Genomic DNA, 16,437 nt, shown 5'->3' with positions numbered 1-16,437 from the left:
TATACAAGTCTAAACTGGCTCCTTTTCTGGCATATCATCACTGATTAGGGCCAAGGCTGGCCAGGTATAAAAGGTAGTAAACTTTTTTTATATATATTAGTAATAAATCCAGCAGAAATACAACCTCGGCTACAAAAATGGATTGGCCAAGTTACTCACAAAAAATGTCAGCACGCTATAAAGCGTTTACATGAACAACTTCATTAGTTGCACTTGCTTAAAGAATAAAGTGATATATATGTAATTGACTACTAAAAACACTTGCATTCTTCATCATTTAGATGTAGTATTGCTTTCTCAAAAATTTCAGGAAAAATTCTCCATAGAACTGAAAATGTGAGCTTGTAAAAATGTTTTCCCACTAAGCATTACCCTCCCTTTGCAAAATAAATTCCACAGCTTCTTCTACTGTGTCAACAACCTGCACCAAAAACAACTTATTATGTGATATAAGGATGATTTTAGAAAGAAAATTTAGGAGGATCATAACTTTTCATTGAATAACCCCAATGAGAAATTTTAAGTGGATAAACTATGTGGCATAAGGATAATGCCAAAATTCGCTGCTGCCGCCACATACCTAGCTAAACACTTAATATATAGGGCGACCATTACTAGAGATTGGCACTAATCACTTATGTTTATTACAAACACGATTCCTTGCTTAGTTATTTTGTTGGTTGATCATTTCAACAGTAATTCAAAGGTTTTGTTCAACATGATTCCTTGCTTCTATGGGGAATGGACAGAGTGCATATTAGTTGAATGAAAATAACCATACATCATCTCAAGTCTCAGCTATGACTTACCTGATCAGCAGGATACTCTGTGTGGTTCTCTTTTCCTCGAAAAACACCTGTTCTTGTCAATATAGAAAACCAAGGATATCCGGCCTGGGATGAAAGCGCAAAAATTTACATCATATAGAATCATAACCTCGTTCAATTCAATAGAGTGCAGAAATATAATGAACACCTGTCTTGCGCCCTTGATGTCAACTGAAGGATTGTCCCCAATCATGTATAGGGTTTCAAAATGGTTTAATTTCATGTCTTTATTATCTTCATTGAGATCACCATCATTTGTCAGTGGTTGAAGTTGCTTCAATATGGATTCTGCATTCTTGAACACAGAAGGATTTGGTTTCCCAAATGAGGTATACTCCAATGGCTTGTGGTGAATCCTACATGAGCACAGCCAGAATATATGCACAAGAAATTCAATTCTTGGTGTGTATGCTAAAATCAAGCAAATAAGAACAACAAACAATTCTACTTTTGGGTAAAAGGTTGTCGCTCTGGTTAATTTTATAAATCAATGAAAATCACACGACCCAACAAAATTTTAGATCGACTCTACAAATTACACGCACCATGGCGTCCAAAACAAACATGAGCGACATGCCACTCATGACCCCTATCAACAAACAATTCACTACATATTCTCAGAGTATGATCATGGAAAATTGATGGTTACAAAATTTTAATCTTTTATCCCAGTTGTAGACACTACACCACCAAAGTAATGTTTTATAATATGGTTCAACTGGGAGTATTTACTTCAATAGCTTAATCCCAAATTCGCACATAAATCTTCATACATATATATATTGCAGACATTACCTGTTAAAGATACTTTCTAAAGCAATCCTGAAAGCCCCCATGCCAAGACGCTCAGAAGGAAACACAGCCTGCCTTGACCTTTTACACGATCAGTGCATTCCAGTATACAGAAAAAACCATAGAGTATGTTCCAAAAGAAATACAATTGAAACCGCCCACTTAGCTTAAAAGATAAAACACTAAGAAACTACAACTCTTCTTAAATAAAATTATAAACATACATATTTATTTACATTAATATGACGACAATCTTGACCCCGACAAACTCCTTTTCCTTATCTTTCTTTCTAAATTTAAATCAATCAGAAATATCAGCTAACCAAACTATATGACTATCCAATATTATCTCATTTGCTAATTAGGTGGCTAAAAATGATAAGCAAGCAACAACAAACAATGAATGTTAGTAATGACCTGATATTCAAGATCATCAGCTGCAAAATACATATGTGGTTGATGATCAGACTTTTCTCCTGGAAGACCACCCGACCTCAAAATGTCACAAAGAACCTATGAAAGTATAGATACTATAAATGCTTACTATGTCGCCGTGAATATATAGATTGAAATGCAAAAGAGTTTCAAAAATAAAACAAAAAAAACTTACCTGAATATCTCTACTCCAGTCAACAGGATCGCTAACAACAAAAGCTGCTTTAACTCTTTCAGAAGCCACAACAAAACTTGGGACTGACTCACTGGAGCTTCTTTGCTCATTACAGGGTTGTTTTGTGGTCCAGAGTTTGTATGGTGATAGGGGATCAATGTTATTGAAGTAAGATGCATACTCATCCAATGAGATGGCTTTTCTGCACATAAACTTAATGAAAACACTGAGATGATACGCAGAATGCAGAACATATACAGACTATTGTACATGATGATAACAGCATACCAAATTCCATGGAGATAATACTTAACAGTACTTACTTGAAACCATACTCGCACATTACCACTGCAGGCTCCCCTTTACCAGTGGCAACAACCAATTCATTTTCATACCTAAAACCAAGGACGATAAATCATATGTTACAACACTTCACTAACATCATAAAACCAAAATATGAATCATAGATGTACCTCTTCAGCAAGTTCTTGAAAGGCGAGTGACCCTGTACTACCTGCATAAGGTGAATATTCACATAGTGATATGTCAATAAGCTACTTGCATAAGGTGAATATCCACGTAGTAGAACATATAAAAACCATTTTGATACTAAACTTTTAGGACTTACCTGAATGGGGTCGATATTTACTCCAAGTATCTGACTTAAATCCGAAGCTCGCCTGGATTCAGGAATACCTCCTCCTGTTACATAAGAATATTTAAAATGGGGAATTGGATATTAGAGATAAATGTTTCACTAAAACAAGGATAAAGTCCTCCAATGTCCTTACCATTTGTCAGAAACAGATAAGGGATCTTCAGACTACCTGCAAGAGAAAAATGGAAGAGAAACGAAAATCAAACCTTAGGATAAAAGTGGAGAGAATATGTTTAAACATGCAATGCTTGCCAAGACTTCAATAAAACCACTATACTCACAATATTCTCATCTTCTCAAATTTGCCACGTTATAAATGTATACACTAAAATGGTGCTTGGAAGTTTCCGGCAAAAGCTGTCCCCAGCCCCCCCCCCCCCCCCCCCCCCAAAAAAAAAAAAAAAAAAAAGAAAAAGAAAAAGGAACACCCAAATGACGCAGCCTTAACGAGGTTTGGGTTAAACAGGTCAGCTTAGACGGGTTTCGGGGATGTTTTTAGTTTAACCCAATGCTGGATAAACTTAAACAGGTTACTTTACGATTGATTATACATTGAATCGTGACGTATAATATGATTCTTGGCTAATACTTATTTTTTATACCTTTATTACATTGGGGTTTGGACTTGGAGTCTTAAACGAAAATGTGTTGTTCATTTTGGTAAACCAATGTTTCTTTAGTTCCAAATAATCAAATGAAGAAAACAAATAAGGTAACAAACTCCTAACTGTAACTCTAATTCATGTTAAGTCAAAACCCGACCCATAACCATATAAGCTGAAACCCGATTCCAATTCAATTCAGTATTAAATTGAACTTTTGAAAGTTCAAACCTGTACAACCCGACCTGTATATTTAATGTTGCTCTTTTTTACATATCTTTTTGAGTTAAATTAAATAAATGCAGCTAAACATGTGCCCCTCATTACTAACAAACTCTAAATATTTTTAGCAAATAATAGTTACCAGAATCATGATACAATCGTCTCAACGCTTTCGGGGAATCGCCAATGGGAGTATGGCCACGGAGTATAACACCATCTATATCAAATGCTATTCCAAATGAACCACCCCTGTTTGTTTGTTTGCTGTTTCACATTTATCAAACAAACACTTAAGTAATTTATTTACTAAAATTAAAAGAAAAAAAATAGGAGACAAATAAATTAATAGTAGTAGTAAATAAGTGCAAATTACAATATATAAAATAATTTTATAAATTGAATAAAGAAAACCTTGATGAATGAAGCTGAGCTGTTAAGACATGGTTACTATGCAATTGAAGTGATGGAGATCTGTTTCTTAAAACCCTGGAAACAGTACGGATACTATTCATATGGAATTTCATACTTTCTGTGTGTCTGTCTGTCTGTCTATGTATACATTTGCATATTTAGGAGACAAAAGAATTGTATTTTTGGGGTAATGGGATTTGCTAATAGATTTTTCAGCCCGAAAAAAAATATTACCCGAGAAAAATTGAGTAACCTCCTTTACAAGAAAGTTATTCTATTTTTGGGTTAATTACAAAAACAGTACTTGAACTATTTATCATATTGCACAGATCATACAAAAGATTTATTAATTATATCCGTCGTATTCAAACTTACCACTTTCTTACTCAGACTATACCTATTACCTGGACCAAACGTCCGTTACTTTTGCTGTTAAATTTTCCCAAGTATCATGCACGTGAGGGATATTTTCATCATTTTACATGCTCTTTTTGAATCACAAGTGTGAAATTTGTAATTTTCACTATAATTAAGTTACCGTCTTTGTAATCTACCCTTATTATTAATACTTTACTTTATACAATTATATTTTATCAATTAGTATTATTTAATAAAGATATTCTTGTTAATGACTATTATTTAGTAACAATATATTTAACTTTATAAAAATTTATTAATATTTATAAATATTTAATTTTTTTTAAAAAATAAAATAAATCTTAAAATACATATTTATCAAGATCATTATATATATATAATTCAATATGTAATTGATTTGAATTTTGGAAAAATAATATCTTTGATAGACTAAATAAAATGTTATATTTTGTAAAAATATTATAAATATTTAGAAAGTTATAACTATTTACTAAATTATTATCATTAACAACAATATTTTTTATCAATTATAATAATACTAATTGATAAAATATAGATTTATAAAGTAAAATATTAAAATAGTAAAGGTAGATTACAAAGATGGTACCTGAAGTATAGAAAAATTACAGATTTGTAATTCTGACTAAGCATGTAGAAGGACGAAATGGGGCACTTAACAATACAACTAATGGAGGTTTGGTCCAGATATGGTCCGAGTAAAAAAATTATAAGTTTGGGTATGACGGATAGTTGAGGTATCATTTTTGTAATTAACACTTTATTTTATTTTGTAAGAATTTTCTAAAGCTATACTATTCTAGAATTTTTTTAAAATAAAATTAATTTAAATCTTCATATTTGAAGATATAAATCTAATTTTGAACACTTATAAATAAAATTATGTAGGAAATAAAACAAACATACATGACACCTTTTTAATATTTACTACTACATTGAAGCTACTGGTGACCACTTTTTATAGGTGTCAACTATTCTCGTTTCATCTCCATTAATAGATGTTCTTTCTCTTTTATCTTCCTTGATATGCAATGATTATGTATTATGTTGTTAAACGTGGCAATCAAAGTGTTGAAAGTTGGTGTGGATTCAAACTTGAGCTTTACCATTCAGTCAAAGAAGAATCCTCATTTAGAATCACCTTCTCTTGGAAGCCACTTGCAAGTGATCGATAAAAAGACGTTACTTCAATTTCTTTCGTGGCCATCTCATCTAATACCCAAAGTACTTAAGTAAGATTCCCTGTTTGGCGATACCATTAAATATTGTAATGCAAGTCAAAGCATTGACCATTACCCCTTTCACATAGATTTTATCAAACAATTTCCTTGCCTCTACCTTTCTCTATTCAATATCATTGAGCAAGTGAAACGCGTTGAGTAGATCATCTTGTTGGATAAACCCAAAAATAAGATAATTGTACGATAGAAGATCAAGATTATAACCTCTTCCTATAACTCTTTAAAGACCTCCATTACTAACTCTAACATTTGATTCCTAACAAAATTTTGTACAAAATGTTTGTAAATTTGTACATTAGTAAGAATACCTTAAGCCACTATATTTCTCGATCAGAATCGAAAGAAAATTCCTTTGGGGTTTCGGTTTTCCTTCCTCATAGAGACCATCAACCAAATCAATCCATTTTAATGACTGTTTAAAAAAAATCCATTTGTTTATTTTCATTTACAAGAGAAGTCAAAAGCTAATAGAAATGTGGAGCCCACCAGAACAATATTTCATGTTTTAATTGGTTATTACGGAGTCTTATTTTTACTAACCTTATTAGGTGGTAAAGAACTTATGACCAAATATATAAAAAAAGTTTAGGTGTTTAAAATTGGATATACCATCTACGTAATTTATCCTTATTTAAAAGCAAGTCATTTTGAAACTTATATTATGTCGAATTATTCTCGTAATATAGCTTATATATAAAATACAAATATTTTGTTAGCAACAAACGAATAAACAAGTCAAATTCATATATACCAAAATATACTAAGTTGTTTACCTTAGTTACTAGAGGGTTTCGGAGAAGACCTATGTGGGATACCTTTTGGGTATAGAATGCTCGTTTAACCTCATAATAAAATATATATATATATATATATATATATATATAAAACCAAAAATAACAAGATCAAAAAGTGCTTGGTCGAACATAAAATAGGAAAATGATTAATCAATTTAACTTATATGCCTAAAAATCAACCTAAAATCTTAAGAATTTGATATGTGGATTTCACTAATTCTTTTTCCTAATCTTACCCCCTGATTTTCCACGTGTCATCATCTTATTATTAGACATATCTTTAGGCACACTAATTAGGTTGATTTATCATTATCCCATAAAATATATTCACACTATAGAATGGGCTCCTTTATGTGTCATTTCTCTCTAAACTTTACCTTTTTGTGAGGAATTAAAAGTGAAGAAAATGCTACAGTGACTTGTCGATTCCATTCACCTTATATAACAAAGTGACTTGTCGATTCCATTCACCTTATGTAACAAACAATAGAAAAGATCCCTTTTCCTATTCTCTCAATTCTATTTATACCAAACACCCTATTTGAATTACTCCAATAACGTGACACTCTTCAAATAGAAACCAAGCCCATCCATGTAAAGCCCGGCACGGCCATAAAACCCAGCAAACGAACCTGCATCCCACGGTACCGAAAAACGAACCCCGCCCGCCTCGTTACCAAACGGGCCATCTGTCTTTTTGTTTGTCACGAAAGACAGTGAGGATATTACTGTAAGACCTTTAACCCAACCTGTGGTTAAAGGCCATCCGTAGGTTATTCCAACTGTTCCGACGATCCCCACGATCTGTTCGTCGGCGTCAAAGTTGACCTCAGAAATTCGGCCACCTGTATCACCATGCTCTCCACCATAATGTTGAGAATGATGCAACAAACCATTGGAATCCTGAGTTGTGAAAGCGAGGGAATAAATCCAATTCTTGTGATCTATCCTTATTTGCCTAAGCTTCTGATTGTCGTCAAGCGGAAATGACCATGGATTTCCACATGTGCTTGATCCCCATAACCCGATCCGTGTGATTCTTTGGCAACTCTACAAACGATGAAACACACACATATATGTTTATGGATGGATCTAGACACAAAAAAATTCGTGTCATGTTTGTTTTTCTATTGATTAAGTGACTGACATAATGACTTTCAATCGAGTTATATTGAATGCAATTACATACACAACTCTAATCTATTATGTTTCATATGATAATATATAGATCAACATGACTCGCAATGTTTATGCAATGTTTAGCAATGTCACCGCCTCTGGTTTTCCATTATTCCATTAACTTGTTTTTGGATAATTGAATATTATTTTCATTTATGTATAAATAAAAGACAATTAAAAGTATATATATTATTATGGACGGATCTAGAGACAAAAAATTCAACGGGTATCCAAGTTTATTATACAAACAACTCTTAACATGTGTGCAACTCTTTTGTAATGAATGTTTCATGAGATAGTCGGTAATCACATGTATATGAATAGTCATATGAGCATATGCATACCGTTATTTTCTAATGAATGTTACATGAGATAGTTGGTGATCACATGTATACAAGTGTTTTGTAATGAATGTTTCATGGAATAGTTTGTGATCACATTTGTGCAAGTGTTTTGCAATGAATTTTCATGATATAGTTTGTGATCACATGTGTACAGATGTTTTGTAATGAATTTTCATGAGATAGTTGATGATCACATGTGTATGAATAGTTATATGGGCACATGTATGCAAGTGTTTTGTTATTAATATTTCATGAAATAGTTGGTGATCACATGTACATGAATGTGAGCACATATATGCAAATACCACTAATAAAATTACAATATTTTTTTTTATGAACATGTGTACATATATGTAAATTTCATGTTTCATTTGATGTTATGATAAAAAAAATAGTTAAAAGTAAGGATTGGTTTACTTTTAATTTTTATTAATCAAAATAATCTATTTATCATTGTTGTAACAAATGAGAGAAATAAAAGATTTGATTTCTTTTGAATTTGTATAAATTAAAATAGTTAACTAGTGTATTACAATACTACCCTTATTTGTGATGATGAAAAAAGGTTCTCAAAAGCTTTTGCCTTTTTAAGGGTTCTTAAAATATTTTTTACATATATATATTACTCGTATAGATTTTTATTGTATGATTACTCCATTAGAGCAATTAGACTGCCCGCAACAGGGATGTCCGTGGGAAAAACAAGTTTACCTAGCGGTTGTCCATGATATAGATGTCATTGTGAGTGATGATGTGGAGGATGTCCATCTGTGGAGAAGGATTCAAACGGATGAAGAATATGAGGTTTCTTGTTTTGTTTAATTTTCTTCTTTTTTATCTTTTTTCTTTTTTATCTCTCTTCTTCCCTGAGTTTCTAATGGTAATTCCATTGCTGTTAATCTGGGCCATTGTTTTATTGCAGGAGGCGATGGAGGAAGAAGATAGAAAAAGGTAGGAGTAGAAATTCTTTTATTATACTCGAGACTAATACGTGACCTTTATTTTAGATGTCAGCTACCACAATTATCTTTTCAATGGATTTTTGATTTTTTTTTTTTTAAATTCATTATTCTTTATTGTTGGGGCATTAATGTAATATTGTTATATTTATATATATTCAGAAAATGTAGTATAATATAATACTAGATTTTAGACCCGTATCCAAACACTGGACACAGGATTTACAATTTATTAATTTTAAATCTTCATACATTTAATTTATAAATGCTTATAATTTTAAAGATATACGGCTCTAACTGTTATACTTTGCAAGTTGTAGTACAATAATCACACATTCGTCACTGTCATTATTAGTTGAGACATATTGATGGAATTGTTTGTCGTAGTCATTCCACAAGACACTTGTTATAATAGGTTCTTTATTATAGATTTTTTTGAAACCAGTTGTACTCATAATGTGATATTATTCTGAAAGATAATTAAGAATTAAATTATAAACATACTTTTAAACTTGTACTTGGCATTCAAATATATGTATTTGACCACGATGCGGGTCAATAACACGAATAGATTTATCTTCAATCACATACCCTATGATAATTAGATAACAATTACGATTGTTTTCTTATTACTTTATAACAATTAGGAATCTTGATTTGAGTTACAATTGTAACTTTAAAAAATTAAATATAAATACTATTTGTAACTTTTAAAAAACAATTAAGAAAATAATCTCAAGTTGATGGCTAAAAATAAATACAAATTAAAGATTCATGGTTAAAAAGTGTAAATTATTGATGGAAAATAAAAAAATGTAAATTAATGAGACTTTTTCTACAAGTTAATATAAATATTAATATAATAATAGATTTGGATAATGATTATTAGAATTTTTAATTTATAGTTAATCCAAATGATGACATAAGCGAAAGTCAATTTGATGAAATTAAACGATTTGATTGACTAATAAGTCATTAGTTTAACTGTCTTATAGTATATATTAAGATTAAGATTAAGATGTTATATTAAGGCTTTTATTTATATAAATTACGTAGGTGTTTGTCTTTTAATAAATAGTCTGCATCAAATTTTTATTTATTAATGTAATTATGTTCTTTTTAATTTGGTGATTTGGAAATTATTTGGTTGTTTGTAGGAAAGATGAATTTGTTATTGTTGTGGGTAAAATGTGTTTGTGAAAAAGATAAGTGGAAAGATAACGTGACATGATGATTAGGATGTTTATAGGAAGAATATGCTAAACCGTTGCGGATGGTCTTATATCATTACTCTAGATACTAGAGTATTACTCTAGATACTGGAGAATATCAACTGAAAACATGTTGAATATATTAATTTTTAACATGTTAAAAAATATTTTACTTGATGCAAACACCTCCTCCAGTCGCTATGGGTTGTTTTTGTGTTGAATAGGGAAAATCATGTCGTATGTAGACTACTAGACTTCCATTAACCAATTGCATATACACACCTAAGATTTACTCTCACATGCAAATATACACATACATTTTGGGGTCTTTAATTATATAACTAATCACTACTAAACATGCAAAAAAAAAGCCGGATTGGCCAAACCCGGTTCGTAAAAACCAAAAACCGACCAGAAAAAGACCGGTTTGGTTAAACCCAACTCGGGTTTTCCATGAACCGGCAGAGATGAAGAATTGAATGTAGACGTTGAAGACCAAAGAAGAACAATGATAAACAATGTAGATTTAATTTTATTTGCTTGAAGACAATTTAGTTTATTTGAAGATGTTTAAGATGTATCTCTAAAAACTATTTATTTTTTGGAAGACAATATATTTGATTGAAGACTGTATTTGCTTGAAAGTTTTAATCAATAATAAAAGTGTGAATGTTTAAGTGAATTTCTTTGAATTTTTAAGTGAATTTTTAAGCATTTTTATGTTTGATCTACAATAATACATTGAATATTTCCTTGTATATTTACTAAGAGTTATACTATATACAATATAATATGTACATTTGTTGTAAATGGAATATTATAGATTTGTCATTGCCAATTTACTAAATATTACCAATTTTGAGTTATATATGGGCCAAGTGTTGAATCATTAACAATTAGGTGGCCAAAATTCGAATTACATAGTTAGGAAATTGGATTTTTTGAATTTCTAGTGAACTTTTAACGATTTTTATGTTTGATCTATACATTGAATCTTTTTTTTTTTCAATTCACTCAATATTACCAGCTATAAGGTATATTTGGGCCAAGCGTTGAATCATTAGCAATTATGTGGCCCAAAAGCAAATTACGTAGTTAGAAAGTTGAATTTTTAGTGAATTTTTAGCCATTTTTAGGTGACTTATTAGCAATTACCTTGAATATTTTTTTTTCCTTTTTTGTCAATTCACTAAATATTATTAGTTGTGAGGCATATTGGGGACAAGTTTGAATTATTAGCAATTAGGTGACCAAAAATTGAATTACGTAGTTAGAAAATTGAATCTTTTGAATTATTAGTGAATTTTTAGCCATATTTAAGTGACTAATTAGTAATTACATCTATTTTTTCGTCAATTCACTTAGGGACTGTTTGGTAAAGGCTTTTTAGGGGCTTTTAAAGGCTTAAAAGCCCTTAGCTTTTAAAAATAAGCTCATTTGAAAATTATAGCCCTGTTTGGCAATACATAAAAAATTAAAAGCTTCAGCCCTGAAAAACTCCTAAAAGCCACAAAAGGTCTTTAAAATAAAAGCTCGTAGGATGAGAGTTGGAAAAAAAGCCCCAGCCCCTAGCCCCAACGTCAAGCTCCAGCCCCAAGCCTTTAACTACAGTCTCAGCTCCAAGCTTTTGTGACAAACATACCCTTAATATTACCAGTTGTGAAGTATATTTGGGACAAGTGTTGAATCATTAGCCCTTAGGTGGCCAAAAGTCGAATTACGTAGTTAAAAAACACTGTTTTTTATCCAAACCAGTTTTGAACCCAGTTTCAAAAAAACCGATTTATGGGTTCGGTTCTTCGACCCGAAAACCGGTTTCAAACCGGTCCGGGTTTTGGTCAAACCCGGTTTCGATTTCAATTCATGGGTCAAACCCGGTTCGAGTCCAGGTCGTACCGAACTCGGTTTTTGTGCACGGCTAACCGCTACACGCCATTTAAGACGTCAGAGAGAGAGCCCTTTAATTTACTGACATGACTGACATATCGTATAACGCCACACAAGGGATTTTACGACGACACATGGTCTAACAAATCCCCAATATTAGTTAACTTAAGTTTGATTAACAAAAACGGTAACTTACAATTTGAAATTCCAATGAGTTTTGTAGTTCTTCGATGACTAACTCCATTGTCGGGCGTCGTTTTCGGTCTTTTTTCAAGCACTGGTAAGCAATTCTCGAGAATGCTCGTAACGACTTGGGTTTAATTTGTTTTCGTAGATCTTGGTTGATGATATCCTCCAACGTTCCGTCTTTGTAGTGACGTCTTGCCAATTGAGACAGAAATCGACGATCGTCGTCAGCCTTGTACTTATAGATCACTCCTAGCCTTCCACATAAGACTTCAAACAAAACAACACCAAAAGCGTACACATCAGATTCTTTTGTAAGCACATTAGTTGTTTGATACTGTGGATCAATATAACCAATTGTGCCACAAGCATACGATTTAACATATGAATTAATCTCCTTATTGGTGACAAGTATTTTAGATAATCCAAAATCAGATATTTTGGCATTCCAATTCTCATCTAACAAGATATTAGGACTCTTTATGTCACGATGGAACACCCTGTGTCCGTCACCCAGACCGTTATTAAGGTAGTTTAGTCCACGGGCCGCACCAAGACATACATGGAGCCGTTTCACCCATGTGAGATCCGTGGTGGCCGCCAAGTGTCTATCAAGGCTTCCACGAGCCTCGTACTCGTAAACAAGGATTTTCTCATTACTTTGGTCACAGAATCCAACAAGAGAGACTAGATTATCGTGTTTGTATCTAGAGAGCATGTTGATCTCCATCAAGAACTCACCTTGTCCTTGTCCGCCGAGCTTCTCGTCCAGCCGTTTTATTGCAACTAATTTGGTGGAGGGGCAGAGTTGGCCTTTATAGACCAACCCAAATCCACCCCGACCGATGACATTGTCATCGGAAAAGTTGTTGGTAGCCAATTGGATTTGCTCTAGTGAGATTTTTTTGAGGTGATCTGGTTTTGAATTATTGAGAGACATGATCGATCGAGATGAGATTGACGTACGCACAACAGGAAATTAAGGATTGGAGATGATGAAATTAATGAAAATGAAACCCAATCAATCTACTCCTACATTTATTCTGCTTTAAAATCAATAATTGCATATGCGTGGATCCCACACGTACCATATATTGCTTTTTCATTTTCCAGGAGATGGGGTAGTGCCGTAGTGGTGATATTTACACTGAGTTGACAATAATATCAGTGGGGTTTTCCTATGCTACGTTCTGTTTCTCCTTGAATGTACGTGATTCTGACTACGTTCCCCGTTAAGACCCACCAATATTCTAAACAAGTTTTTTTACCTAATCTCCCCCATTCCTTCTTGATGATTCACGAAGAGCACATTTAGATTGACACTTTCCTCCATGTTCTCATGCAAGTTGAATTACTTTAGCTGGTTAGTTTTTAATTTATTTTTTTTTTAATTCAACTATCTTTTTGTTTAAATACCATTATTTAAACCATATAGAAAGAAATGAATTTATTTTTAGTTTGTTGTGTTTGAATATCTTCTGTGTTCTTGGAGATTCATCCCCTTTACCGGCGGATTTCTATGAATAGGAGTTAGTTTGACTCAAATTCTCTAAGTTTTTAAGAAATATACTAGCACGGCACCCGCACGATGCGGCGACGATGTGGTAGTGGGGTCGATTGTTACTGACGAAGGCGGTGTCGGGTGGTGTAAGTTATTGATGTAAATGTAATTGATCTAAATGGTTAATTGTGATATTTTGTAAGATAAATGATTAATATTATAAATTAATTAGTACTGTTAAGTGGATAGTGTAATAAAACATTTTAAAAGATGTTATGTGTAAATATTACACAAGTTTCAACATTTCCATAAATAAAAAGTTATTCTTTTTATAATGTAGTATAGATGAGTTCTAATTTCATCGAGTATTTTATTATATATACATATATGAAAAATGATATCCGTACTACATAATTTGATAAATCTACCACTTATGTGCACTGCATACTTGTAAAGTATGCTACAAAATGCGTACAGTGTGGTAGATTTATCAAATTGTATGGTATGGATATCACTTCCCTATCTATATAGAGGAAGTGAATATGGGGTTGTCTCTCATCTAAGCTTAAATAACTCACATTTTGTTTTTCTAATCATAAAATTCATAAGTGTCTATAGTTTTATTTAAAATACAAAAAATTATCAAAATATTTGAATGTGAGGATTCGTCATCTAAACTTAAATGGAGAACAACCTCATATTCATTTTTCCCCGTAAATATAAAATTGTATCATACCAATACGTAAGCTTAGGTATTAAATTTCTTACATATCAATTTTTACACCATTAAATTCATGATACTCATGTCATTTTTTATTGATACAACAAATGTTAAACTTAAGTTCTAAACAACTTTATATATTCATTTTTCTCATATATAATAATAGGGGAAGGTTTCATTGAGAGAACTCGAAAACTTCTATAAAAAATCAATCCAAACACACAAATTTTATATTTTTTAAAAAATTTTCACTCTTAAACAAATTCTAGTTCTCTTGCATATATAGGAAAAATCTAACCCCCACCCCTTTAAAACCTAAATACTATAATTGAATTACTTTCCTCCTTGTTCTCATGCTAAAAATATCAAATCAATCAACTAACTCACTTTACCTTTGCAAACATTATGTGCACTATGTCTAAAAGTACTTGAGTCAATGTTAGCAATAATATTCTTTATTATATTTTATCATCAAATAGAGGACTAAGCATTACGGGAACAAAAGTTTATTAAGGAACCTGTTAGTATGACATCGCTTCCTTAGAGTGTCACTAGCATTGTACCCGCACAATTACGTGGCGGTGACGATGAGGTGGTTTAGTGGTGTCGGTGACGGGTAGTGATAACATCGACAATTGGTGTCGAGTGGTGTATACTGTGTAAGTTGATGTGATGGTGATAGTGGTGTCGGTGACGGGTGGTTATGACATCGACAATTGGTTTCGAGTGGTGTAACCATGTAAGTTGATGTAATGGTGATAGTGGAAGTATTTTAGAAGATAATGACTTAGAGTGTAAATTAACAAAATAAGGGTTTAAAGTGTAAATTAATTTATTAAAGCAAATATGGTAATCTTTAACAACCCTTTCCATATGAGGTGTTTATTAGGGATAATTTAGTACTTTTGCATTGAACCATTTTCAAACACTTTTTGAAGTTGGGCTTTTTAAAGTTGGGGGTTAATATAATTATTATAAAACAGTATAGATATAGATATAGATAATAGAACTAAGTAAACATGGCTTGACATCCAGTACTAGCTATCTATATCTATATTAATTAATAAAAAAGTATACACTCTCTGGATTTATCTAAAATACCTTTGTATGAAAACATCTTTTTTTCATTTGCAGACATTTACACACAAATTCTCTCTCAATATCGATCCCTCTCTCTTTATTTCATTTACACTCTGTATCCGATGCAACGCGTGAGTACCATGCTAATAGTATTATGAAATGGGGGGTGTTGCCGTACGTGTAGGCCATAACATAATGTATCTTAAACTACAATTCTAAGCTATAAGACCTGCCGACTGTGATATAATGTGATGTACCCAAATGGTGCTTATAAACAGGGATACATGTAACTGATTAGAGTAAAACTGAAACTTAGCGAAACTTACATTATGAGTACCTAGAGACTGTATCACAATTTCAATGACGAAAATACTTATTTACAAACCTTTATTAATATGCATGGGTTAAATTCGGGTTAATTAGCTAGAATCATACATATAATTCTAGGTATCCATTTAAACCCAAGAGACATGTCCTTTACAACATATATATACCAGAAGTTGTAGTTGCTCGATATATCTTGTACGTGAATTAATAAGAAAAGCAACTAATGTACGTTAAGTCTTAAGGATGTTCGCGTGCTAGCTAGGATAGAGTATATATCGATCGATCTTTTATTAATAAAATGAATATTAATGATTTTTAGCTATCAAAAGTATATATTTAGTTACATGCAGATCACAATGTCATATTACTCATCGATAATTAGTGACAATATTGAAGAAACACTTTTTGTTTAGATATGCATTAGTTATTATTTTATTTTTTTAAGTATATATTTTTTGGTATTCGATATGGTCGTATTCATAAATTCAT

General features: G+C 31.9%; 2 protein-coding genes across 3 annotated transcripts; both read right to left on the bottom strand.

The window, feature by feature from the left end:
- LOC122610491 (uncharacterized protein YKR070W) lies at window positions 1–4,309 on the bottom strand. Its single transcript, XM_043783477.1, has 12 exons — window positions 4,123–4,309; window positions 3,854–3,975; window positions 3,021–3,056; window positions 2,858–2,931; window positions 2,703–2,743; window positions 2,553–2,624; window positions 2,230–2,431; window positions 2,037–2,132; window positions 1,623–1,690; window positions 976–1,183; window positions 810–893; window positions 1–421 (listed from the first exon to the last, which is right to left on the bottom strand). The coding sequence occupies exons 1-12, from the start codon at window positions 4,233–4,235 to the stop codon at window positions 362–364; spliced, it is 1,176 nt and encodes a 391-aa protein (XP_043639412.1). The 5' UTR covers window positions 4,236–4,309; the 3' UTR covers window positions 1–361.
- A 2,654-nt stretch (window positions 4,310–6,963) lies between these two features.
- On the bottom strand, window positions 6,964–13,339 carry LOC122579206 (probable serine/threonine-protein kinase PBL28). Of its 2 annotated transcripts, XM_043751331.1 has the most exons (3): window positions 13,061–13,333; window positions 12,330–12,589; window positions 6,964–7,603 (listed from the first exon to the last, which is right to left on the bottom strand). In XM_043751331.1, the coding sequence occupies exons 1-3, from the start codon at window positions 13,257–13,259 to the stop codon at window positions 7,100–7,102; spliced, it is 963 nt and encodes a 320-aa protein (XP_043607266.1). In that variant the 5' UTR covers window positions 13,260–13,333; the 3' UTR covers window positions 6,964–7,099. The 2 variants fall into 2 exon arrangements, with proteins under 2 accessions (XP_043607266.1, XP_043607260.1); XM_043751325.1 differs by having other exon boundaries at window positions 12,330–13,339.
- Window positions 13,340–16,437: the final 3,098 nt, after the last annotated feature.

The sequence above is a fragment of the Erigeron canadensis genome, chromosome 1, assembly GCF_010389155.1.
Source record: "Erigeron canadensis isolate Cc75 chromosome 1, C_canadensis_v1, whole genome shotgun sequence".
In the NCBI taxonomy this organism is placed as follows: Eukaryota; Viridiplantae; Streptophyta; class Magnoliopsida; order Asterales; family Asteraceae; genus Erigeron; species Erigeron canadensis.
Note: the sequence above shows the minus strand (reverse complement) of the source record. Positions and strands in the feature narration are given on the sequence as shown.